Here is a 26,156-nt window from a genome sequence, read left to right on the forward strand (position 1 = left end):
CAGATATGGTTCCCTTTCCTGCATCACTATCTTTTGGAGCACCCTTGGCATCTGGATCCAGTGCCAGATCTTTTGGCCCATCAATCAGGGCAGCTGCACCAATCCCTCCAATCTCTCAACCTCACAGCTTGGTTGCTCCACTTCTGTCCCTAGCCAGGCTTCCAATGATTTCAAATTCTGTCCAGGATATTATTGTAGCTTCCCTTAAGTCTTCCACCAGAAGGATCTATGCTAGTAAATGGCAACGTTTTTCCTTTTGGGCAAAGGCTAGGAACATAGATCCCCTCACTGCTCCAATACACTCGGTCTTGGATTTCCTAGCTGAAATCTTTCATTCAGAATCTTCTTCCTCCACAGTAAAAGTTCAGCTAGCAGCCATTTCAAGTTTTCACATAGGCTTGTCGGACTCCAGTATCATGTCCCATAAGCTTTGCAAGGCATTCCTCAGAGGTATCTTTTTACTCAGGCCTCCAAGACCCCCCCCACCACAGTGTGATTGAAACTTAGTTTTAGCATCCTTGATCCTCCCTCCCTTTGAACCTGCGGCCTCTTGTTCATTGAAGTTACTTTCCTGGAAAACGTTCTTCCTAGTCGCCATTACATCTGCTAGGAGAGTATCTGAACTTCATGCCCTCTGCATTCGTCCTCCTTATTTAGTGTTCCATAAAGACAGAGTTTCTCTAAGAACTAACCCGTCTTTTTTTACCCAAGGTGGCTTCTCAAACAAATTTAAATCAATGTATTGCTCTTCCAGTTTTCTTCCCTAATTATTCAAACAAGGCGGAGCAAAAACTACATTGTCTGGACATTCATTGTCAACTCCGCTACTATCTGGACAGAACTAATCAGGAAATCTGATCAACTATTTTTATCTTATGCAGAAAGTAGAAAGGGCCTTCCGGTATCCAAGGTAACCCCGTCTAGGTGGCTGTCTTCTGTGATTACCTATATTTATCAACTCAGAGGTAAAGAATTGACTATTAGGCCAAGCGCCCATTCAACCAGAGTGTTAGCTACATCAGCAGCCTTTCAAGCTAGAGTGCCAATAGACACTATCTGTGCGGCAGCCACTTGGGCCTCTCCTCATACCTTTGTTACACATTACAAATTGGACATGGCCTCCAGAAACAGGGCAAATTTTGGTTCCACCGTTCTCAAGAATCTGTTCCAATGAGCCACCCAAGATGAAGGTGTTAGGGACGCGGTCCCATCCAGCAAGAATGAAGGCGAGATTGACAACTTAACATTGAAAAGTTATGTACCTACCATAACGTTCCGTGTTAGTTGTCTTCTCTCGCCTTCTTTCTTGTGTCCCACCCACCATCCCCCTAGCCTGGACAGACCAAAAGGTTTTCCCCTTCTTCCAAGGGACCTTATCTTGCACTATTCCAAGCCCAGACAGTTGGTCCTGGGGTAGATACAGCTTCAGGTAGAGATATTTGGGGAGTTCTCCTTTCTCCTCCTCCACCTCAGAGGGGAGACTGAATTGGCTATTGTTTCTCAGCTTCCAAACGAGATCTGGGTAGTTACTGCCTAGCATCATGGGATATAGGGTTGCCTCGAGCCGGTAAAATTAGCTCTTGAGCTTTAGTATAGGCCGAGTCGGAGCCGAGGTTCAGCTCCGAACCCATCCAGCAAGAAAGAAGGCAAGAGAAGACAACTAACATGGAACGTTATGGTAGGTACATAACTTCTCATTTATTAACATATAGGTAACTTTGCTTCCTTAACTGCAAGAGATCTAATGAAATATTTTTTCTTATGAAAACCTTATGAAGTGTGTAATCTGTAATTGACTGAAACCCTCCCTTTGTCTTCTGTTTCTAGTGTTCATGTCAGAAGGACAGACAAAGTAGGAACAGAAGCTGCCTTCCACCCAATTGAAGAGTACATGGTTCATGTAGAAGAACACTTCCAGCTTCTTGCCCGCAGAATGCATATTGACAAAAAACGGATTTATTTAGCTACTGATGACCCAACTGTACTTCAGGAAGCAAAGTCTAAGTAATTTTTTTTTCTTCAATAAAATTCATTATCCACTTACAGCAGAGAATATTAAATTGAGATAAACAGCTTACACAATGATTTCTCTTAAGTTGTAATATTTTTGGTCAAAAATAAACAGTTTTGTTGTTGCAGGCAAGTTTGTACAAGTAACCACAAATGAAAAATGAGTCACTACTATAAAATAAAATGAAAACTGGAATCAGTCAGGACGACAAAAAGCCATAAATCACATCTGCTGGGCTCCTTCATCTTCATTTATAAATTCAGACTTCTTCAGATTATACAATCAACATAAATGTCACTTCCTTATAAAACCTTCCCATGACCAGTAGAAGTCTACATTTTGGAATACATTAAAAATTGATAAACATCATGCATAAATTAAATAATCAAAAACCTCATGCATAACTAAACTGTTCTGTATAAACATCAATCAGACAGTAAATATAGAAGTAAGTGGACACCAGTAATTAACCAGTCACCAGAAAATCAATGAAAAATAAATAATCATGTTAAGAACAAGCTGCCCTAAATTTCAACAAACTACTAATAGATAAAACATAATTTAGACCTGGTGCTCCCTCAGTGGCATTAAGTCTAATCTGCCACCTTAATTCTGTAATCTCTAAGTGTGTGTCAAAATCCCCACACAGCAGATCCCAAATAATCTTGTCAATGATGAAAAACGGAAAATGTGAAGTTGTTCGATCTCGCTGTTTGTTCTTACACACGGGTTCGGAGCCGATTCCTCGGCTCTGAGTCGGCCACATTCCAAGCTCTGCGTCTAAGAGGAGCTCGAGGCACAGTCCCTATCCCATGATCCCCTGCTGCTAACCCTCAGAACTAGTTTGCCGCTGCAACAGGTCTCATCGAGTGAGAGCTCGGGCCAGTATCCTTTATATTTTTCATATTTTATATATATATATATATATATATATATATATATATATATATATATATATATATATATATATATATATCTTGCCTAAAATAGTTAGAATTGTTGGTTTATTATTAGGATTAGCATAGTATTAGTGTAGTGTTGGTGTGTGTTGTTTTAAATTAGTGTTAGCTTGTTGTGGGAGCGGCTGCTCCTAGACCTTAGGCCATTTTCCTTTTTTTCTGTCAGGGCTCTGTCAGATTTTTTACTAGTAATTCCCTTTTCTCCAGTTAACCGGTAGTTATTATACTAGCTGTGTGTATTATTGGTAGTTTTGTGTAGTTTTATACATATAGTTGTATTTACATTTTTGTGCTTAAAATGTCAGAAAAAGCCAAATCTGGCTTTAAACGTTGCCAGTGTGGACAACAAATGTCCATAACTGATAACCATGTTTCCTGCGTCTACTGTCTGGGCCCTCTCCATCTTCAGGAGGATTGCTCCATCTGCCACTTATTTAGTGGCAGAGTGATGATGGAGAGATGCAGGAAACTGTTTGAGAGCGGTCTCATGAAGCTGGAGTTTCAGGAGGCATTGGAAAAGGCAGACCAGTCATCTAAGTCTTCGAAGGGGTCGGAGCCCAGGTCATCGGCTCCGAGTACCTCTTCTAAGATTCGGTTGCTGGCTCCACAGACCTTGGAGCCGAGCACTGATATGCTGCCTCGAATCGAGGTCCAGGTCTTGGAGCCAGTGTCAGAGGTACCCCCTTCATCGATCCTTCACTCGGTGACCTCTTCGACCCGTTTCTCCAGACTGTCTGACACCGATGTGGATCAAGTGGTGCAGAAACTGATGGAGAACACGGCCTTTTCCAAACTGATTGCGGTTTCGTCCCAGTTGGTTTTGAAGCTTGAGGCCCTTCCTGTCCCATCTGTTGATCCTACTTCGAGACCCGTCGAGTCATCGGAGCCGAAGATCTGATGATCGTTGATCTCCCGGGGCCGAAGCCTTCTTTAGTGCTTTCAGCTCCACTGACCTCGTCCCCCTCGGTACCCATCGAGGGGTCTCAGAGCCGACAATCTCTCCTCGGTTCTGGGGGGGAGAGTCGAACAGAAGTTTCGGTTCCGACTCTTCTCCTCAGTGCCATTGCCCAGATTAGTTCAGCTCCGTCCTCTGGGTCAGAGCCCATGGTTCCGGGCCCGGGGAGACTACCGTCTTCTTCGGAACCGGTGGAACCCTCGACCCAGGGCTCCGGTGCCTTCGAGGCAATGAGGAAGGTCTTGTCTGGTAAGACTTTCACATTGTCAGATTCTTCTTCTCCCTCCCCGAAAGGTCTGTGTTCTGTCTCTGCACCACTGGTTCCCACCAAGCGTAGAGACCCAAAGCCTCAGTCAACCCCAGAGGGTGAACCCTGCTCATCGAAAGCTTTACCAGATGTCCCCTCTGATGATGTCCCGAGGAAGAGATTGTGCAAGAGGAGGCACCTTGATTCCCCACAGGAGTCGTTGACATAGGATACCGACTTGGATGAGTCAGAGGGGTCCCCACGGTCCTCCTCCGAGGATGTCTCGTTCGCCAACATCCTTGAAATTCTCAAACAGAGGGGTGACTGGCAGTCCCTTGCCCCCACTGAGGACGAGTCAGTGTTACTGAAGGCTTTTGGGGCTCAACCTTCCACCTCCTGGGTAACTCCGCCCTTCGACGAGTTAATGGATTTAATAGCTCGAAGGGAGTGGGAGTCCCTTGACACATTGGAACCAGTCCTTCAGAGGCCCAATAAGTACATCACTGCCCCCCAGGATAAGGCGTACCTCACCAAGGGAGTCCCAGTTGATGCTATGGTGGTGGCGGCGGCCACCAAGAAAGAAATGCCTGAAGCATCTTCCTCTGTTCATCCTCCTAACAAGGACTCCAGGACAATGGACAGGTACGGGAAGCGCATTTTTAGTTCAGCGACTTTTTCCATGCGATCGCTGAACTACCTCACTCATTTTACCCGTCTTCAGAGAGATCTCCTCAAGGAGTTGGGAGATACTGTTCAGGGTACCACAGATGCTGCGGTCTCAGACAAGGTGACAGCACAGCTCAATACCCTAAACTCTATTGTCAACTCGTCCATGCGGCTCATTTCCTATGCAGCCGAAGGATCGAGTAGGGCTGCAGCTTCAGCGATTGCTTTGAGAAGACAATCCTGGATGCGACTATGCTCCTTTGCGGAAGCCTTCAAGTCTTCCTTTACTAATGCCCCTTTTGATGGCTCCTCCTTGTTTGGGCCCAAAGTGAAGGAGACACTCACTAGGTGCGAGCAGGAAGGAAAGACCCTGTCTGCCGTAGGGGTCCGTTTTTCTGCCCCGTCTAGACCATACCCCAAAGGGAAAAGAAGCGGAAAAATGTGGTTCTGGAAGACTCGGGGAGCTTTCCAATTCTCACCTAGTGAATCCCCCTCCAGAGGCAGAGGAGGGGGAAGGAATGGAAGACGCTGCCCAGGCGGCAGAGGGGGTCCACAGAACCAGGGAGATAGGGATAGCGTACCCGGGAAGCCCTTCCAGCGCTCCTGAGTGGAGGCCCGACTGTCCTACTCTGGAGGCGGTCAGGGGTCACTTGGCTTTATACCCAGTGGCCTGGCTAAACCTCACTTCAGATTCCTGGGTAAAAAGCATAATAACCAGAGGATACAACATACCTTTCTTAAACAATCCTCCCACCCAAAAAAGATTCCCAGATGGTTCAACCCACTCTGTGATATCACGCAGCCATAAAAATTCAAAGGCTGTTAGAAGAGAGAGTCATCCAACCAGTCCCGGCAGACCAAATAGGATCCGGAACTTACTCAAGGTTCTTTTTAGTTCCAAAGAAAACAGGGGACTGGAGGCCAATACGGGACCTCAGCAAGCTCAATACCTTCGTGAAGAAGGAAAAATTCCGGATGGTCACGCTTCAATCGATCCTTCCGTTTCTTCAAACGAATGATTGGATTTGCTCTGTAGATCTCAAGGATGCGTACTACCACATAAAAATGGCCAGGCCATCCAGAGATCATCTGCGCTTCTGGCTGGGAGCCAGTCATTTTCAATTTCGAGCTCTGCCCTTTGGCCTCACCTCAGCCCCCAGGGTGTTCAAAAAGTGCATGGCAGTAGTGGCGTCCCACCTGAGATGACTAGGATTCCGGGTGTTTCCATACTTAGATGACTGGCTCCTTACTGCCACCACCAGGCGTCACCTATTGCAAGCCAGGGACTATACAATCAATCTCTGTTCCCATTTAGGCATAACTCTGTGAACTTCGAAAAATCTGTCTTATCGCCCTCACAGCATATATCATTCATAGGAGCAGAATTAGACACTACCTTATCCCTGATCAGACTTCCCCAATCAAGAGTCTCAGCCCTGAGAGAACAGATTTCTATTCTTCTAGAAAACAAAGGAGTCCCAGCTGCACAGGTCTTGAAAGTTTTAGGTATGATGGCAGCTGCCCTTATTGCGGTCCCCCTAGGGAGAATGCACATGAGGATCCTCCAGTGGCTACTCTTCGCACAGTGGTCTTACCAACAGCTACCGTTGTCACACAACATCCTGCTCACGGAATCTTGCAAACGGGATCTTCGATGGTGGATGAACAGTCACGAACTTATGATAGGCCGCCAATTTGTTCTTCCTCCCCCCATAGCCACAGTGACCACGGACGCTTCCCTGATAGGGTAGGGTGGGACTTTTTCAGGAAAGAACAGTTCAAGGCGAGTGGTCGAAAATGGAGTACAATCTGCACATCAATGTCCTAAAGTTAAGAGCAGTGTTCCTAGCGTTGCAACACTTTCACGACTGCTTACCTCCGGGAACAGTTGCAATTCAGACAGACAACATGTCAGTGGTATGGGACATAAACAAGCAAGGAGGAACCAGGTCTTACCCCTTATGCAGAGAGGCCCTGAGGATCTGGCAATGGGCTGTGTCCACCGGACGCTTTCTCATAGCAACGCACATCCTGGGGACTTCCAACGTAATAGCAGAGCCATCCTGCTGCCTCACGAGTGGTCCCTCAAAAATCAAGTAGCGGAAAGGATTTTCCACAGATGGGGCCAGCCTTGCTGCGACCTTTTTGCATCCCCCTTGAATGCCAAATGCAGAAGCTATTTCGCCCTACTTCCCCCTCTGGGGGCCACCCCCAGGGATGCACTTGTACACGATTGGCCCCTGGGTCTCCTATATGCCTTCCCTCCTGTTCCATTAATCCCAAAATTTCTGCAGAAAGCCAAAGGTCTGGAAAGGACGATCATCTTGATAGCACCATTCTGGCCTTGACAAATCTGGTTCTCCTTCCTCCGAGCTCACCAAATAGAGCTGGGGTGTCCAACCTTTTCAGTTGCAAGGGCCGCATTGAGTCAACAGAAATGGTCTGGGGGCAAACGGCAAGTGAGGACCAAAAAAAAAAAAAAAAAAAAGGTCTCACATTAACAGACTGAAGAGCAAAAAAAAAAAAAAAAGAGAGAGAGAGACCTCAGGTTCATGCAGTCTAATGTGGCTGTATTGTAGGTGTATTTGAACAATAAATAAATTAATAAATGCAGAATAATGCCCTAAAATTCAATGTCTCATTCTACCCGAACCATGAATTCAAAACTAAACATTTCAGGACTCACAGCATTAACACAGTGCTATTACTTACTACTATAGTCTGTTCCTAAAACAGAAAACAAATTCATGAATTCATATCAAGTTTCATGGACTAGTATACTACTAGCTATAGAAGCTACAAACTATTAGTAAAAAGAAAAATATTAATCCAGAATTAAGAGTTTTAACTGGTTAAAACAGATTAAAGCAACAGCAGCAGCAAACAGATTACAAAGGTGCTACCTAGCTACTGTTGATGTGCAAAAATGCTGTCTTCAATAGTATGGATACCCATTTATTTTTAGCAAAAGAGACTTCATGAAAAAGTAATACCGCTTCACCAGCTATCGCCACAAGAAAACTGACTTTTATTAATAAGATAAACAGACAGACTCATTGTACAACTAGCTGATATGCAAGAAAACTTCTGCAGTTGGTAAATGTTGAATATCCTTTTCTGCCATCACCAGAAAGGCAAAATTAGCAACCCTCCCCCTTTCTATCAAGCAAAGAAACCCAGCTGTTCCATATTTCTGAACTTGCATATTCTTTTAGGCAAAACCAAAATCAATTACAAGAGAAAAAGGGGCTCTACTACCTAAATTGTGCACCCAGAAAGATAAAAAGATGAAATAATTAATTTAAACAGTTCTGATACCACTTTTAGAAGGAAGGAAGGTCATAAACTTTATCTGATTCTAAGGAAAAACTACAGAGTTTCCTACAAAGATATGAAGGTTGCACATCTTAGGAGAAGAGACACCCCCTCAATAAAAGTACCTTCAAAAAAGTGAACTTCATAGCCACAGAACTAGCTAGCTAGAAAACAGGGGAAGATGCATATTTAAGATGATGCTTAACTAACCAGGATAGGGCCACAGTTCCTCCTACAAAGGAAGGAAAAGGAGAAACACCGAAGATGTACAACCCTGAACACAAGAGAGAGAAACCCAACTCCTACACTTCATGAAGTGAGCCATAATCACATGCAAGTTTCTGCCCTCATGGAAACTTTTGCTGCTTTATAACTGAGGAGCAATGGCCTTCCTGGGAGCTATGACTACCAGGAATTCAGATAAAAGTTTCACTGGGCACAAGTCAGCTTATTGAGGAGCTATGCAAGGTCAATGAGCCACAGTCAAAGGGAATTAAGACTGCACTTGAATTCTGATAGTATTAATGAATGGGCACTTAATAACCTGGGTTCTTCATCAGAAGTCTGATGTTTTGACAAATGTAAACACAGAGCTAAAAGATGAAGTCTACCAATCTAGTTACACAGTACACAGCTTCAATATTTTTGTGAACAGGCTGAGGCAAAGAACTGAAGAGATGTATGCCTAGTGATTAAAAACAGCATGCAAGTTAGCCTGGTTAAAAAGGACACCACCTCTGTGAATGAAGCACCAAAATGGCTACTGGCCCAGTTGATACTGGAGGTCACACCAAATGAGGAGTCACTTATATCCCCCCCTACCAGTCTATTTCTTAGTAATTACTACTCATTCTAAATCTAAAACTTTTTTGTTCTACTGGAGCACTTTAATCTGCATTATCAAATAGCAAAAAAAAAATTCTGCTTGATGCCATCAGCAGCACAGTTTTATATGTATACATTTCTGCATGTTTGCTAACTAACTGAGGTGATCGCTGTCCAGTTATGACATAATGAACCATGAAGAAGCAAAAGACAATCTGGTTACATTACTGGAATACTCTGAAATTATAGAAGTGCAAATCCGACCTGGAAACCACAGAATCAGATCCAGTTTTACAGGATATAAACACAGTTGCTGCACCAAATGAATTTCTACAAATATTCACCACCAGACAGATTTACAGAGAACTGAGGGAAAACTTACACAAATTAAACTAATAGAATGCAGGAAGAGAAACAGTCATAGGCATTCTTTGTATAAATTAGAATAGAGATGAATTTAAGAATTTTTAATAGTTAAAAACATTTATCATCATTAGTATGAGCTACTTGCAAGATCATAACAAAAGTACTGCATGCACATTTACACATACATGTTAAGAAATAAAAATATGACAGGATATATACTGCTGCAGTCTGCTTGCTGGGAGCAGGTTTGCATGAGGCCGAAAAAGGCTACAGGAGACAAATGATGTGCTTCTAGATTAGGGAGCAGACACAGTGTCAAAATACTTAACTTACCTTACTATGTTGTAGTGTAGTACACAACGAAATAATAAATCCTCTCTCCACGATCTCGCTTCAGCTTTTCTTAATCCAGTAATATAAAAAATGCCCGAACGGTGTTTTCGCGCATGCGCATACCAGCGGAAAGACGCTGGTATGAAAAAAACGTGAAAAAAAGAAAGTTGGCGCATGCGCAGAACAGCAAAAGTACGCGGACGTGGAAACATACGGAAAAAAAGTTAAATTAAAATTAAATTTAAATTTAAGGGTCGCGGGCCGCATGGAAGAGCTCTGAGGGCCGCATGCGGGCCGCGGGTTGGACACTCCTGAAATAGAGGAACCTTGGACTCTGGACCCAGTGCCAGACCTGCTGACCCACTCGTCAGGAGTTCTTCACCCCTCTCTCTCATCCCTCAAATTGACAGCATGGCTGCTCTGTTTCCCAGCTTAGCCAGGTCGGATCTTTTGTCTCCAGCAGTACAACATATTCTGATTTCTTCCCACAAATCCGCCACTAGAAAATTGCACAAGAGCAAGTGGAAACGTTTCGCGTGTTGGGCCTCCAAACAAGGTATAGATCCCTTGGTTGCTCCTATTCACAAGATTCTAGAATTTCTATCTACTCTCTTTCACCGGGGGGCTTCAACATCGACCATAAGGGTACAGCTGGCTGCCATATCTAATTTTCATGTGGGTGAAGGAGGCGCTACAATTATGTCACACAGACTTTGTAGGGCTTTCATGAAGGGAACTTATCTCCGACCACCTATTCAAAGTCCATTTTTCCTTGGAATTTAACCCTGATGCTATCCCAACTCATACTATCGCCGTTTGAACCTGCTTTGTCATTCCCACTGAAATATCTTTCTTGGAAAACCCTATTTCTGGTGGCAATCACTTCAGCCCGCAGAGTTTCAGAGCTGCAGGCACTGTCAATTAGACCACCATATCTGATATTTCATCCAGACAGGGTCACCTTACGTACTAATCCGTCCTTTCTACCAAAAGTCTGCTCAGAATCGAATCTTAGTCAGTCCATAGAACTTCCCACCTTTTTCAGGAACCATACCAATAAGATGGAATACATGCTTCACAAATTGGACGTACACAGACAACTGAGATTCTACCTGGACAGAACAAAAGAGTTCAGGAAATCGGACCAACTATTTGTGTCTCATGCAGATAATAAGAAAGGACTTGCAGTTAGAAAAATCACGCTATCCAAATGGCTTTCAGACTGCATAAACTTTGTTTATTCATCTTCCAATCAGCCTACCCCCCCCCCCCTCAAAGTTAAAGCTCATTCTACTAGAGCTGTTTCTACTTCTCTGGCACACGCGGCTCGTTTACCTATAGATACCATTTGTGCTGCGGCTACCTGGGCCAAACCTCATACTTTTATTACTCATTACAAAGTGGACAGGGCCTCCAGGGACAGGGCTTCCTTTGATTCCACTATTCTCAGAAATGTTCTCCCATGAGCCACCCGGGGTTTAGGGTGCTGGGGATGCTACCTGTGTGTAAGGACAAATGGCGAGATTGAACAACTTCACATAAAGAAGTTATGTTCTTACCATAACGTTCCATGTGAGTTGTTCATCTCACCTTTGTTCTTACATTCCCGCCCTCCTTCTCCCTCCATGTTCTGTAGGAACAGGTACGACTCCTGGCTGGTTGTCTTTCTCATGGTTCTCTGGGACTGCCTGTGTCTATGTATGCATGCGTAGTCGGGCAGATATAACATATTTGCCTGTATCTGCCATTACCTTTTAGGTATATACGTGTATAGGTATTTTTGGTGCGTATGCATGTGTAGGCAGATATGTTTTGTTGTCTGGTTTCTTAGCAAACTAGATCTGAGGGTTAGCAGCAGGGGATCATGGGATAGGGACTGTGCCTCGAGCTTCTCTTAGACGCAGAGCTTGGAATGTGGTCGACTCGGTGCTGAGGGATCGGCTCCAAACCCATGTGTAAGAACAAAGGCGAGATGAACAACTCACATGGAACGTTATGGTAAGAACATAACTTCTTTTTTCTTAAAATTGGGGCAAGTAACAGAATGTTGATATAGGGCATTAGTAATTTTCTTTTTCCTAATATCATAGTAATGCTCTCAAATCCAGTCTCTAAGTCTCCTAATAGTTTTTCCCACGTAGAAAGCTTTGCAGCTTGCACAGCTAGGTAAATACACCACGTGTTGTATTACAGTTGCATTTACCCGGGCATCCTAATGTTCTTGTGTAATTTCTCACCACAGTATATGGGCCACCATAGATAAACCTTACACATACTACAGAAACTTCTGCATCCTGCTGTGGGTAAAATGTCTTTGCTGTATTAATGCCCTATATCGACATTCTGTCACCTGTCCCAATTTTAAGAAATTTAATTTCTTCATCATTGACAGGATTATTTGGGCTCTGCAATGTAGGGATATTGACACGTTCTTGCAGATTAGAGAATTAAGTTGGCAGATTAGATTTAATGCAACTGAGGCACCAGGTCTAAATAATGTATTATCTATTAGTAGCATGTTGAAATTTAGGACAGCTTGTTCTTAGTATGATTATTGATTTTTTCATTGAATTTCTAGTGACTGGCTTACTTGCTGTATATTCACTGTCTAATTGACGTTTATGTAAACCAGTTTAGTTATGCATGAGGTTTTTTTATTATTTAATTTTGCATGATTTTTTCAGTTTTCAATGCGTTTCAAAATGTGAATTTCTATTGGACATGGGAAGGTTTTATAAGGAAGTGACATTTATGTTGATTGTATACTCTGAAGTCTGGATTTATGAATAATTACAAAAGAGCTCATTGTATGTGATTTACAGCTTTTTATGGTCCTGGTTGATTTCATTTGTTTTAAGTTTATACAAGTATCTTACTCATTTCCTGTACCTTTTGGCAGAGAGCTCTGCAATACTAACTTTAACAACAACTGTTGCATCGTACACTGCGGTAAAGGTCTTCAGCATCAGTCCTATGGGGATCATCTGAAATCACTGTCACTATTCTGTTTCATACTGACTACTCAGAGGTAATCTCTGACCCTGCTTTATTGGAAATGCCGCATATCCGTAAGTCAAGTGGTACACTGGTTACTCGCTCTAAAGGCCTTAACCTGGTACCTAACATTAATAAAACCTGCCGGAGGGATTGATTTGTCTCCCAAAGGTTACCACACATTTTGAACAGACTCCCACTTCATGTCAAACAGAGTATGTCTTTGGCCCTCTTCAGATGCAGTCAGGATGGTTGGATGGGTGACAGTAAATTCACCCCGGGGGGTTCCACCTGTGTCCCTCTTGGACAGGGTGCTGATCATGGAAATAAGGGTAAGAACTTGGCTATGATTTTAAGGGCACTAGGGCCATTAGCCTAGTAACTTCCTATGATCCTGTGAACATATTGTAAACAGACATGTCTTTGGTATTAGCGTCATTGTTTTAAAAGTTATTTTTTGGGGGATGCCTGTAGTACATACACATCAACAGTCTTATTTTTCATAGGGCATCTGGACTTTGTCTCACATATTTTTTTTTATTTTTGAGAGGAAATAATAAGTTTGGTCACAGTTGTGTTATCACAAAATTGTAGCATCTGTCACCATGAAGATGCAGATGGTAGATTTTTTTTTATACTTTGAAATTAATTTGTCACTTTAATCCCAACATCACCCTGATGAAAGCAAAATCCATACTGAGTAAAACATCAATAGTAATGTCACATGTAGTGTTCTCTCCATGGTCTTTTTGGTCAGCAACTTTTTCATATGTATTTTGGCTGTGTATAGTATCTAGGTATGGTAACTTGTAAGCATTTGTTGCTTGTACAATGGAGGGAAAATGAACATGGGATTAATTGCACTTTAAACATTTAAAACACAATCATTTCAGATGTTTGACCAGATAACCGTGTTTTGAGAAGAGCAGAGTTGAGACAGATCCTGTTCCCTGAAAAGTTTGGTCAATTGGTCCATATGTCTTAAGATGTGTACTTTGTTTTTACTCTCTGCTGGAGACCATAGATGACACAGCCATCTGCCTACGAGACTGTGGTTTGAGTAAAGAAACTCATGGAAGCAGATGCTGCTCCTGTATACTTTACAGCAAAAAAATGATCAACTGCAAGTGGAGAATTTGGAACAAAGCTTTAGGTGCTGCAACTACTGAATTTTAGGAGTACCTGAAGAATGGGAAGAGATTTTTGCAACTGTTGTGGATAACATCATAGGCCAGTTTCAAACAATGTTCCAACTGTATATTATTCACAAGGAAACTGAATAAAATCAAGAACAACAAAATATAAAATTCAAGAACTGAAGGAGCAAGGTCTTGATTAAGTATTGCCAAAGAAAGTTACATTTACGGGTCATACCATCTGAATGCTTTGAGACCTTCTAACTGGGGTAATACAACACAACAAACAGAAAATAAAATCAGTACAGTGAATTCAAAAAAGATCAGTTTACAAGTATAACTACTGCAGTAGGTTTAGCTATATGGGTTATATCCTGCCAAGGATATAAGAGCCGGTCAGCTTCCAAAGCTTCAGGGCACATTCCTCACATGCGAACTGTCAGGCAGCTCCACCTGAGCTGACTAAAAAACAAGTTTAGGTGCAAAGCCCCCCAGAGCTTTGCTTCTGCCAAAGAGTATGCCTCTCTGTGGCTTTTGAGGATCTGTGGTCAGCTTGTGCTTTTCCCTTGCCAGGCAGATAAGTTCCCTTTGGGAGGGGAGGGGGTAGCTCCATTTTCTTTGTATTGCTATTATTTTAAAGCTTATGACTGTTGTGTTTTTCTGGACTATCATGAAATAGTACCATATTTTTAAGTGGAGTGAAATTTGTGTTTATTTTACTTTTGTGGAACTGGCATATTGTTTTAAATTGCTTTTTTCTGTGTTTTTCTGTCAGAAAAATAATTTTTGTAGGCTGGTAGTCTTTGCCAGCATTTGTTGCTTGTCTTCCCCAGGAAAAAAGAGACCATTTTCAGCTTAACCTGTTCTAATGGTTACAGATAATGCCACAGTCATGTGGTACATCAACAGCAAGTGGGTTCCAGGTCATACCCCTTTTGCAGACTAGCCAAGTCAGCTTGGGGTATAGCTTCACAGCACAGTGTCACTCTGCAGACATCCTGCATTCTGTCAGAACAAAACTTTGTAGCACACAAACCAAGCAGGACCATGGCGGACCCTCATGAATTGAATGTAGATCAGGGGGTCATTCAGTATTTAAGCCATCTGTGAGAAGCTCCTCAAGTAAAATTTATTGCCTCCTTTCTGAATAGTCAACTAGCAATATTCTGTTCCATAACTCCAAGCAAGAAGACTTGGAAGACAGATTTTTTTTTTTCTATGGAGAGCAATGTTCCTGTAGGCTGATGGATCCTTCTCTTTCACTGCAGTCTTCTGTCAAAATGTTTGAAGGGGGTTTACATGAGAGACCTTGTGTTAGAGAAGCTAAACTTGCTCCATTTGAATCAGCTAACCTGGTTGACTTGTGGTTCTTAACATAGAAAACAGTTTTACTGATTGCTGTGACCTGTGCAAGAAGGCTATTTGAGTTACAAACAAGTTATTGTGAGTCATCTCTGTCTCATTTTCAGTAAGGACAGGGTTTCTTTGAGAACTAATTTCTTGTATGCTTAATGTGATATCTGAGTTTCCTTTAAGCCAGATTACCCATCTACTCATTTTCATTTCTTGCTCTAAAAATGAGGGAGATAGGGTACTCCATACCTTGGATGTTCAGACAACTCGGGTACTACCTTGACAGAACTAAATCTTTCGTGTCTTTTGATCAATTATTCATTTCTTATTTTATAAACATCTTTATTGAATTATCACTTGTGACATAGGTAAATTTACATTTATATAAAAGTAATCAAACTGTATTATCAAGTTCACATTTACAAACCTTATTATTCACTTATATTGTTGTATATCATATAACCTAAGCAACATTACATAAATTATTCAATTCCTTCCCCCCCTTTTTTTATGTTAAACAACAAACGTGTATTAAACCATCACTTATGACATAGACAATCATACACTTAAATGATAAACCACATGTTAAGGAAATAAGGAAATAAATGTTAATTTAATAATTACAGTCTTGGTAAGAGTTTCAAAATTTATTATAACACGCGTGTGTTGACCCAGCAGTTATAGGTGTCTCCAAAGCTAATAAACACAGATCAATTTAAAGAATTTCAAAACAGAATTAGTAACATTTATCAAACGGACCACTGTCATCAACCAATCAAAGTTAATACAATTCACTACTTTTATTTATTAAGACATTATTATGTTTCACTATATTAATTACATATAGTTAACATCATCTACAGGAACCTAGTCATCATTTACCTTAAAAATAGAATTATGATGGTTACATTCATAACCTTCTCATGAGAAAAACGAAAAATTACTGATCAGGCATAATATTGATACTTGTTATTGTGAACAATGAAGCAGATACATTCATATATTTGCTGAGCTTCTTACATTTCTGGGCATGTTCATTTATGTTGTTTGCTGCCTAAAAGAATCTGCTGACATGGTTAAAAGTTTAGTCATGCACACTGACCACACACTCACTCCCTCTTTCTCTGACATGCGCGATCCTTCTACACTACGTGTCTCAAATTTCTTGTTATCTATACATTTTTTCTCTTCTATTCACAACACTAACAGAATCCTAATTGCAAGCATTTTACATCACAAACCTTGCTGACACACTCCCATTTGCAAACATCATACATCACTTGTAATGCACCCAATCATTTTCAGTCAAACATTACATAGCTCATTTAAGTTCTGCCTTCTTTTAGACCTCATTCCTCCCCTGTAGGTATTGTTCCCATAATTCCCATTTTTTTTCCTATGTAGTTTGCTTCTACCCTTTTCTAAAGATCCCATTTCCAGTTGTTTTTTCTCTGTTACTGTATTCAGTACTTCTAGTATAGTTGCTTTAGATTTTGATTTCTATTTTCTAGTAGTTGCTTTTTTGGCAGCCACCATAATTAGACACAGTAAGGCCGTACCATGTCTAGGCAATTCTGATTGTGTCATAGCTCAGGAAAAAAAGCATCTCCCTTGTCATATCAATCTGCCCACCCAGCATCTCTGACAGTGCATCCCTCAGGGAATCCTTAAAGTCCACCAGCTCACCTTACTTCCAGAAAATATGTTCCTAGTTACCTCTTTCTTTCCCATCACACCTCCAGCATTTGCTGTTGAAGAAAAATTGTCTGGAGTCTAGGTATAAAAATATCTGTGAACATTTCCAAGCAAACATCCTAAATCTTCTAGATTTTGTTGTATATTTGGGAGACTTACATATATACTCCCATTGTTTCTTTGTGAGTTGCTCATCCGGTCTGTCTTCCCAATCCTTTCTAAACTCCTCTGAATGATTCTTACAGTCATCATGCAATATTTTAAATGCTCTACTAATTATTCCTTTTTTTAATGGCAGCTTCTCTTCTAGATTGTACTAAAAACTCTGCCAGTGCTGGTCTTTCGCTTAGGACCCAACCCCCCCCCCCATTTCTTTCTCTTTGCCTTCCCTATCAATGATTTATATCGGAGTATAGCCAATTTCTAACCTGCAGTCCAAATAAATTCTCGGCATCTTCCCATTCTGTCATCTTTCTCTCTCTCTCTAGTTATTTGCTCCCAATACCATGGTTCCTTTGCTAGTTTTCACCAATAAATTCCAACCCCCTCTTGCGTATTGTCTATATCACTAATTGCAGTCATCCCTTTCGGCAGAATATTCTTTCTCCATTCCCTTGTTTGCTTAGTTCTTAGGCTACTTTATGGATATAATATTCTGTATGATTATTGATATTCTTCTTAAATGCCTACATCCAAAATCCCAGTCTCGCCTTGTTTCTTGAGCTTCCCTCCTGTTTCATTGTCATCCATTTCTACTTTGAATTATAGTTTTCTGCTTGTGCTATGTATAGGAGCCTTAAATGTCTAGTGCTGAAATACCCCCCCCTTCAAATTAGGTAATCCCCATCTGCCCTGTTCTACTGGAAGAATCAGCTTATCCCACTTGATTCTTGCCGTCTTCCCCACCTAGATAGTCAGCCTTTCAGCTCTTTATTAATTGCTATCCACAACTTATCTGTTTGATAAAAATATACCTGACCTGTGTATATGACTAATGGGACTAAAAGCATTTTAACTGCTTGTTTCTTACTATCCATATCCATATAACAAAGCTTCCATTTTCTCAGTTTTTGTATTATCTTTTTAGCCTCTTATCCTTAGCTGCCACACCAGAATGATTTTTAATCCATGCTCCTAAATACTTCATTTTATCATGTCCCCATAAATATAGATATTGCTGAGCCAATTCATGTGTGGGTACATAATTTACCACTATTGCCTTTTTTCAGGATACAAAATTAATGAAGGTAAAACAGATATGAAACTGTCTCAAAATGTTCAAAAGTGTAATGTCTCTTTCTGGATTTGTCAGGTATAAAGTAATATCATCTACAAACAGAACCAGCTTTTCTTGACTACCATACCAATTATATCCTTGAATTTCTGAGTCCCTAATTTTATTTGCCAGTGGTTCTAAATGTACTGCAAATAAAAAGGGAAAAAGCGGACACCCCTGCCTTGTTCCTCTGCTCAAGCAGAAATTATCAGAGAGGATCCCACCCACTTTAATTTTCACCTCTGATCCCTCATATATCCTCCTAATTAACCATGTAATTTTTTTTCAGGAAGTGCAAATGCTTCTTTTCTCTGCATTAAGACCCACCAACAACAGTGGTATTTTCTTACATTCTCCTTCCTCTCTAGATCATCAATGTTCTGTTAATGTTGGCAAATGTTTGTTTCTCCTCCACAAAACCACATTGATCTATATCTATCAATTTTGGCATTACTTTTGCCATTCTTTTAGCCATTATGGACATGAACACTTTATAATTATTGTTTAGTATTGAAATGGGTCTGTACGAAGCTGGATTTGATGCATTTTTACCCTCTTTAGGTGTTGGTTACCACTGCTTTCTTCCAGGATGTTGGTACTTCTGCTCCTTTAAAATACTTTTAAACAAAACCTTCCAGATCTTTATCAGTTTTTTTTTCTCTCCTAGCTTCCAAACTACCACAGGAGTTTCTTCTATTACTGGGGACTTTCCTACTGATTGGTTATACATCACAATTATTATCTGATCTCCTCCCATCCTAAACATTAGTAATCGAGTCTCATCTACCTCTAACCTTGGCATATTTAATTTTTCCATAAAGATTTCCATTTGTATTATTTCTTGATTTCCATATTTCTGTGCTTTATACGGACTTTCAAAGAATTTCAGAAATATTTCTAATACCTCTACAGGATCTCCTCTTACCTTCTTTGTTATAGGATTCTTAAGATTGGCAACAGCTTTTTCTATTGTCTGTTGCCTGAGTCGTTGTGCTAAAAGTTTTTTGTGCTCTAGTGTTGTTAATTTGTCAGTCCTTCTAAATAATTCTTGTTACTTCGTAACCATAGTTCCCTTTCTTTTATTTCCACCCTATTTTTAAACTCCACCTTAAATTTATCCCACTCCCTAGCTATATTTTCAGAAGTAATTTCTGTCCTCTTGAATAGCTCCTGAATAATCTCCATTACCCATTCCTTAAATTTCCTGTCTTTTCAACAGATATGTGGGAAAGTGTCAGTGTCTCATTTCTATTTCATTACCCTGTGTTTTTGTTTTAGTTAATATTTGTGCATGATCTGGTATAGTTATTGGGTGCGTGTCAAGACCTTCAATTAAATGCACATGTTCCTGTGAAATTCTGTGTAGCCTAATCCATTTTTTATATCTTTGGGAGTAATATGTAAATTCACTCTGAACTCCTATTACTGAATTTGCATCTTCCAAGCCAAATATTTTCATTCAAAAATCGACACTCCTTTGTATACTTTCCCTTCTGGGCCCCCAGACATATCTTCACTGCTGCAAATCAAATTTCAATCCCTACCTATAAGTAATATTCCTTGCTGAAAACTGATTATTTCTTCCAACATTTTCTTAAGCTCCATTATGGCAGTTTTAGGTGGAATATATAAATACATGTCAGTGTAATCTTCCCTTGCCAGTAGCCTGTTAGCACTACAAATCTGTCATTATTATCTTTTTTATCCTCTTCTATCACTATTGGAGTTCTTCTTGCAATTAATGCAAGTAATCCTCTTTCCCTTTGTCTGAGACATTCCGCTGAATAACCATCCTAAAAACCTTTCTTTATCAAATTCACATGTTCAGTTCTTTTCAAATGCGTCTGCTGTAATATAGCTATTTGCACTGTACATTTTTAATATAGTTCACTATTCTTTCTTTTTTTTATTTATCTGTGAGACCATTGACATTTAAAGGCATTACAGTAAGCATCATTGTATTAAAAAGTTATTCCCACCTTTTATGTAAACATCTTTATGTTAAATGTCTAGTTCCAACTTTTGTGTTACATGCATACACTGTTTGGCAGGTTGAACTTTTATATAGTTGTTTCTTGTCATATCCATTTAAGCCTGTGTGATACCTTACAAAATTTATGTTTTACTGAAATCGTCAGCAGTAGCCCCCTTTTCCTCCATTTTTTCTACATGGGGTCAGGGTATCATGTTAACTGTCACCAACTCTCTCTATTCAGTGCCACACTCCTGCCTTCTTCAACACTTATGCTTGACTGTCGCAGATCTTCTTTCACAAAATCCATCCACCTCTTTGCTGGATGTCCTTGTTTCCTCTTACCTTCTTCCTGTCTGTCCCAAATCTTCTGCTTTTCTACACATGTGCCCAAACCACAGTAATCTGTTCTCTTTGATCTTTCCTGCAATTGGAGCTACTTTGGCTTCTGCTCTTATGTCCTCATTTCTTCATCTGTCCCACACTGTACATCCTACCACCTTTTTCAGGCACTTCATTTCCATCACCTCTAGTTTCAACTGTTCTGCCTTTATTGCCCAGGTTTCTGTACCATACAGTAGTACTGGTCACACCACTGTCTTGTACACCTTGCTTTTCAGGTTCTTTGGCATTCTTCTGTCATAGACTACACCTGATACTCTATGCCAGTTGGCTGCAGCCTTTCTGGTTCTAGCTTTGACCTCTTCGTTCAGACTACCCTTCTCAACCACCCCTCCCAGATATCTGAAGCTGTTTACCTGTAACACTATCGTCCCTTCTATCTCTGTTCTTAGCTTCTTCTGATTTCCCCAATTTGCTGCCATTACCACCATCTTATCTGTGCTTAGTTTCATCCCATGTGCCTTCAGATTTGCATTCCATTCTCTTATCCTTTGCTGAAGTTCTAGCTCAGAGTCTGCCTGTACTGCTACATCGTCTGCATACAGCAGCTTTGTTGATCTGTCCCTTCCAACCTGTTTGTTAATGTAGTCCATCACCAGTATGAACAGCAGTGGGCTCAGAGCTGAACCCTGATGTACACCCACTCCCAATGGGAACTCTTCTGTGAGGCCGAACACTGTTCGTACTTGAGTCACTGAGTCCTTGTACATAGCCTAAACTAATTCTACCATTGTTTCTGGGACTTCAAACCACCGCAGTACTGCCCAGATTAGCTTTCTTGGGACCTTGTCATATGCGTTCTCCAAGTCTAGGAATGCCAGTTGGACTCTGTCCTCATTTCTAGCTTCTTCTCAAGTGTCTTTCTCAATGCAAACATTGGGTCAATTGTACTGCATCCTGATCTGAATCTGAACTGTTCATCTCCCATCTTACATTCTACTACTCTGCATATCTGTTTATCAGTCACTCTCTCCAGAACTTTCATGCAGTGTGGTAGGAGTTTGATCCCTCTGTACTGCCCACATTTGTGGATGTCCCCTTTGTTCTTGTACACTGGCACAAGTATTCTTATTCTCCAGTTATCTAGGGTACGTCTTTCTCTCCACACTGCTATTAGTACCCTCAGGAGCCATTTCTCCCCCATCTCACTCAGCATCTTTATCATATCTGCTGTCACCTCATCTGAGTCTGCTGCTTTCCCTGACGTCATCTTCCTTAGTGTTGCTCTTACTTCTTCTAAGGTGGTCTCTTCTTCTTTAATTGTAGGCTGTTTCTTGGGGCAGTACAGCTTCTGTGGGGTTTTCTTCATTCAGAAGCTGCTGGAAATACTCCTTCCATCTGCCTTTGATGTCCTGTAGACTGGTAAGCAGATTGTTGCTGGCATCCCTTATGAAGGGTGTCTGATTGTCTTCTTTATCTTTCTGTCTCTGCCTTATAACCTGATATAGTTTCTTTGTGCCCCTTACTAAGTCACTTTCCAGATGTTGGTAGAGTGCCTCTGATGCCCTATTCTTTGCTATTGCAACTAGCCTATATCATACCCCTTCACAAAGGGGGGAAACAATACTGAAATTTCCAACTTCGGGCCAATTGCCATTCTCTCCCCTATCTCCAAAATCTTAAAAAAATGCATCGTCCTACAACTACTACCCTACCTGCTTGATAACCATCTGCTTACACATACTCAACACAGCTTCAGGCCTGGACATACCACCACTACTGCTCTCCTCTCCTTCCTCATAACTGTCAATTCTGCCCCCGACTCAGGCCATATTGTTTCTACCGTACTGCTTGACAAATCTAAAGCTTTTGATACAATTTCACACAACCTCCTCTTGTCTAAACTCTCTCATCTTAATCTGTCCACCTCCTCTATCAAATGGTTCTCCAGTTACCTTTCTAATAGGCAGCAGTCAGTCAAGTGAAAAAACTGTACTTCCTCATTCCGCAGCACTCTTACAGGAGTACCACAGGGGTCCATAATAGGCCTCTGCTATTTAATAATTTTATAAATGACTTCCACCAGTGTATTTCTAATGCCAAGCTTGTCCAATATGCAAATTACTCTACAATAATCTGCTCCTCTAAATCCCTTCCCATGCTCCAGAAAATTACCCAGGAAGCCTTCCTGACTACCGAGAACTGGATGTTTAACAACCACCTAGCCCTGAATGCCTCTAAGTCCAAAATCATGATATTTACCCCCTGAAAGAACACTAATATTGACATGAACTCTCTCTCCATAACTAGCCAAAACAATACCCCTATAGAAGTTGTATCCCATACAAAACTACTAGGTGTCACTACTGACATACAACTTAAGTTTGACATACATCTTCAAACAAATATAAAGAAAACACACCAAAAATTAGGCTTGCACTACTGCCATAACCACTACCTTACTCCCGCTACGAAACATGTAATTTCTACCACGTACCTCATCCCCTCCCTGCTGTATGGTGCCGCACTCCTTACTAATCTCCAAAGCAGTCTAAAGTCAAAACTAGCTTCCTTTTGCAGCAAGATCTTTAAATTTGCCACTGGTACCAAATCCTCCACTCACCACTGTAATGCCCTTCAAAAATTAAACTGGCTTGAACTACCCAACCACCTCTCTTTCATCCAGCTTTCTTATGCACATAAATTTATCTTCAAACCCTCTCTCTGCCCATCACTTAATACCTCCCTCAAACTTCACCAGCCAGATAGACTACTCAGGTCAAATAATCAGAACCAACTCAAAGTATATAGACCAGCTCATACACCAGGCAAATACCTTTTATCCTTCTCTCTATCCAGACTCTGGAACTCCCTCCCTCCCTCCCTCCCTCCCTCATATTCGTATCACTAACAACCACTCCAACTTGAAAGCCTTGCTCCACTCCCACCTCTCATCCTTCTTGAAATGCTCCTGCTCCCATCCTTCCTGACTCGCCTCTAGTTGTCTTTAGCCTATCTACCTCTCTTCTCTATTCCTCATAGCCTAACCCCTATCCACTACTTCCTCACACCCCACCTACCCCTCTTCTCTAATTGTTATATCTCATCTCTTCACTTTATACCACCCCAACCTAATCTCCTCCTACACCATTCCTCCTGACTTCCTTCTTTTACATTACACCCACATTCCTCCTACACCATTCCTCCTGACTTCCTTTTATTACACCCACATTCCTCCTATCCTACACCATTCCTCCTGACTTCCTTTTATTACATTACACACACATTCCTCCTATCCTCCTACACCATTCCTCCTGACTTCCTTCTATTACATTACACCCACATTCCTCTTATTAATTGCTCTATTCCATCCTTCTTTCACTGTCACTCCATTTGTGAATTTTAATCCAGAAATCACTATTGTAGAGCATGTAAATATATGTACATACTCTGCTTTCTCTGTAAAAGCATTTTATATATTGTTTTCTCTCTCAAATCTGATGTTAATATACCTTCTATTACTATGTATACTACAAATGTTTTGTTGGTTTGCTGTATTATTGCTTTATTTCATTTGTTTAACCTTCTTGGAGCTTTTCTCCCCGGGACTCCATTGAAAATGGGCTCTTCTTGGCCCAGTGGACTTTCCCGGTCATCAAACTGAAATAAATAAAATAAATAAAAATAAAATTCTGTTTCACGGCTCACTTTTTGTTGGACAGACTTTTGTATTTCCTCCATAGCATGTACTTCATCAAAAAAGTATTTTGTCTCTCCATGGAAGAATACCTTGAAGACAGCTGGCTACAGCAGTTTGAATCTCGCACATCTCGACATTCCCTGAATAGTGGAATTAATTTAACTCCTGTTCTGCCTGGTGTACAATGAGTAATCATTCTTCACAAGCACTCAGCCTTTTCCCACTTTTAGTATATTATCCTTCTGCCACAGTTTTGTCAGAATCAACCCCTTCTGCTGGTAGGAGTGCATCTTTACTCTTAAAGGTCTAGGTTGCTTTCTAATAGCCAAGTTTGGAGCATTCACATGATTTGCCCTTTCAACTAACCACCCCTGCTGTGGAATACCAGTGCAGTTGCTTATTTCTGCTTTCATAAAATTAATGCAGTCTGTTCCTTCAGCTTCTCTGGTATAGCTGAAATCTCAGGTTTTTCCCTTCATGCTCTGTCCTCTAATTTTATTATTTTTTGAAGCATCTCTTCCTGAGCAGTCTCATATTCAGCCAGCCTTTTCTTCAGTTCATCCTCTGATTTTTGTAGCTTTATCACCTCATCTGAGTGTCTTTTTAAAGCTTCTTCCATTTTTTCCAGTCTTTTGTTTTTTGTGCTGATGTACTCCATCAGTGTTTGTCTGTGTGCAGTTACCTTGTATCTTCCTGTAGGTTACTGGAAGTCATGTATGGAGTTTGCATTGCTTTTTTGCTGAGCAGCTGCAAAAGTTTCCCTAAGTCCGTATTTCTTTCTCACTTTTTCTAGCTGATTTTTCCAGGTGCTCTGTATTTCTTTTTTCCTGGCATCCAGTCAGTATACTTACTAGCCAGTTACTGAAATTTACCCATTGACAAAAGTATACTGGCCTTCTCAGCTGAGTTTCCGTTTTCACACTGGGAGAGCTAGAGTTAAGCTGTTACTCAGTATACAACCATCTTGGAAGTCCCAATTATTCATTTTTTGTGAAGGCAAGAAGGGACAACCTGTATCAAAAAAGACTATTTCCAAATGCTTTGTCTAAGGCTATTACCTTTTGCTGTACTTACCCCAACAAAACTATTCCAGGCAAGGTCAAGGCTGAGTGAATTAGGGCCTATAGGTTCTTTGGAAGTAATAGGCTAGCTGCCCTTGTGGGCCATTTTAAGCCTAGTTAATTTCCCTTTGCTCCAATTAACCTGTCCCATTTGGTTATTGATTGGCCTTAACCATCCCATAGTCAATAAATATATATTATCCCTGACAAGAGGAAATAAGATCATACCATAGATAATTTGAGTGGACACGTGAATGGGATAAAGCATTTAGGATCTGTCTCTGTTCATTAGTAGTATAAGGGTGCAGTCCTTGGGTTCATTTTCGGTTTCTCATCCATAGATTCAAGTTGCATTTGTTTATGGACAGGCATGAACTTTGTTTCATGTGCATGGGGAATCTGTTCCAGAACAGGGGTATCCTATTAGAAGTATAACTGTCCTTCAAAACTGTTCTATTGATGTTACAGAAGAGATTTAGGTCCCTAGACAGAGTATTACTGATGCCATTTGACTTGCAGACATGCAGTAAATCCATCAGTATTGGGACAGAGGATGCCTTGTAAGCCAGACACAGGTCACCTCTAGCAGTCTGCAGGATACCCATTATAGTGACAGGGCTTTGAGTCCATCCATTTAGAACATGTCATTTAGGCCTTGTATCCTTTTAGTAAGATATCTCTGAGCAGGTAAATCAGGTAAATGCTAAATGAGGCATTATATTTAATAACTGGCCTAATAAGGGCTGAGTAAAGGGGGAGACTGATATCCCTATATCTAGACACAATTCCTTTGTTTATTAGCAGTGCAGTATAGAAGGACTTTCTTACAACAATGGACACATGTTGATCAAAGGGTAGGTCACTGTCCATACAAGTTCCAAAATCTCGAGCAACTGGGTGAACTCTTAGGAGCATATTGTCAGTGTGGTGGTTTCCTGGGTAGATGACTT

General features: G+C 41.0%; 1 protein-coding gene across 5 annotated transcripts in view; it reads left to right on the plus strand.

The window, feature by feature from the left end:
• Nucleotides 1-26,156, plus strand: part of FUT8 (fucosyltransferase 8) — a 2,643,272-nt gene that overhangs the window by 2,425,994 nt on the left and 191,122 nt on the right. For all 5 annotated transcript variants that reach the window (XM_044073921.1, XM_044073918.1, XM_044073919.1 and 2 more), the window contains one exon: nt 1,828-2,004. In XM_044073921.1, the coding sequence (XP_043929856.1) occupies nt 1,828-2,004 (177 nt within the window). The remainder of the gene's footprint in view (nt 1-1,827; nt 2,005-26,156) is intronic.

The sequence above is a fragment of the Protopterus annectens genome, chromosome 6.part0, assembly GCF_019279795.1.
Source record: "Protopterus annectens isolate FY-2018-M chromosome 6.part0, PAN1.0, whole genome shotgun sequence".
Taxonomy (NCBI): domain Eukaryota; kingdom Metazoa; phylum Chordata; order Ceratodontiformes; family Protopteridae; genus Protopterus; species Protopterus annectens.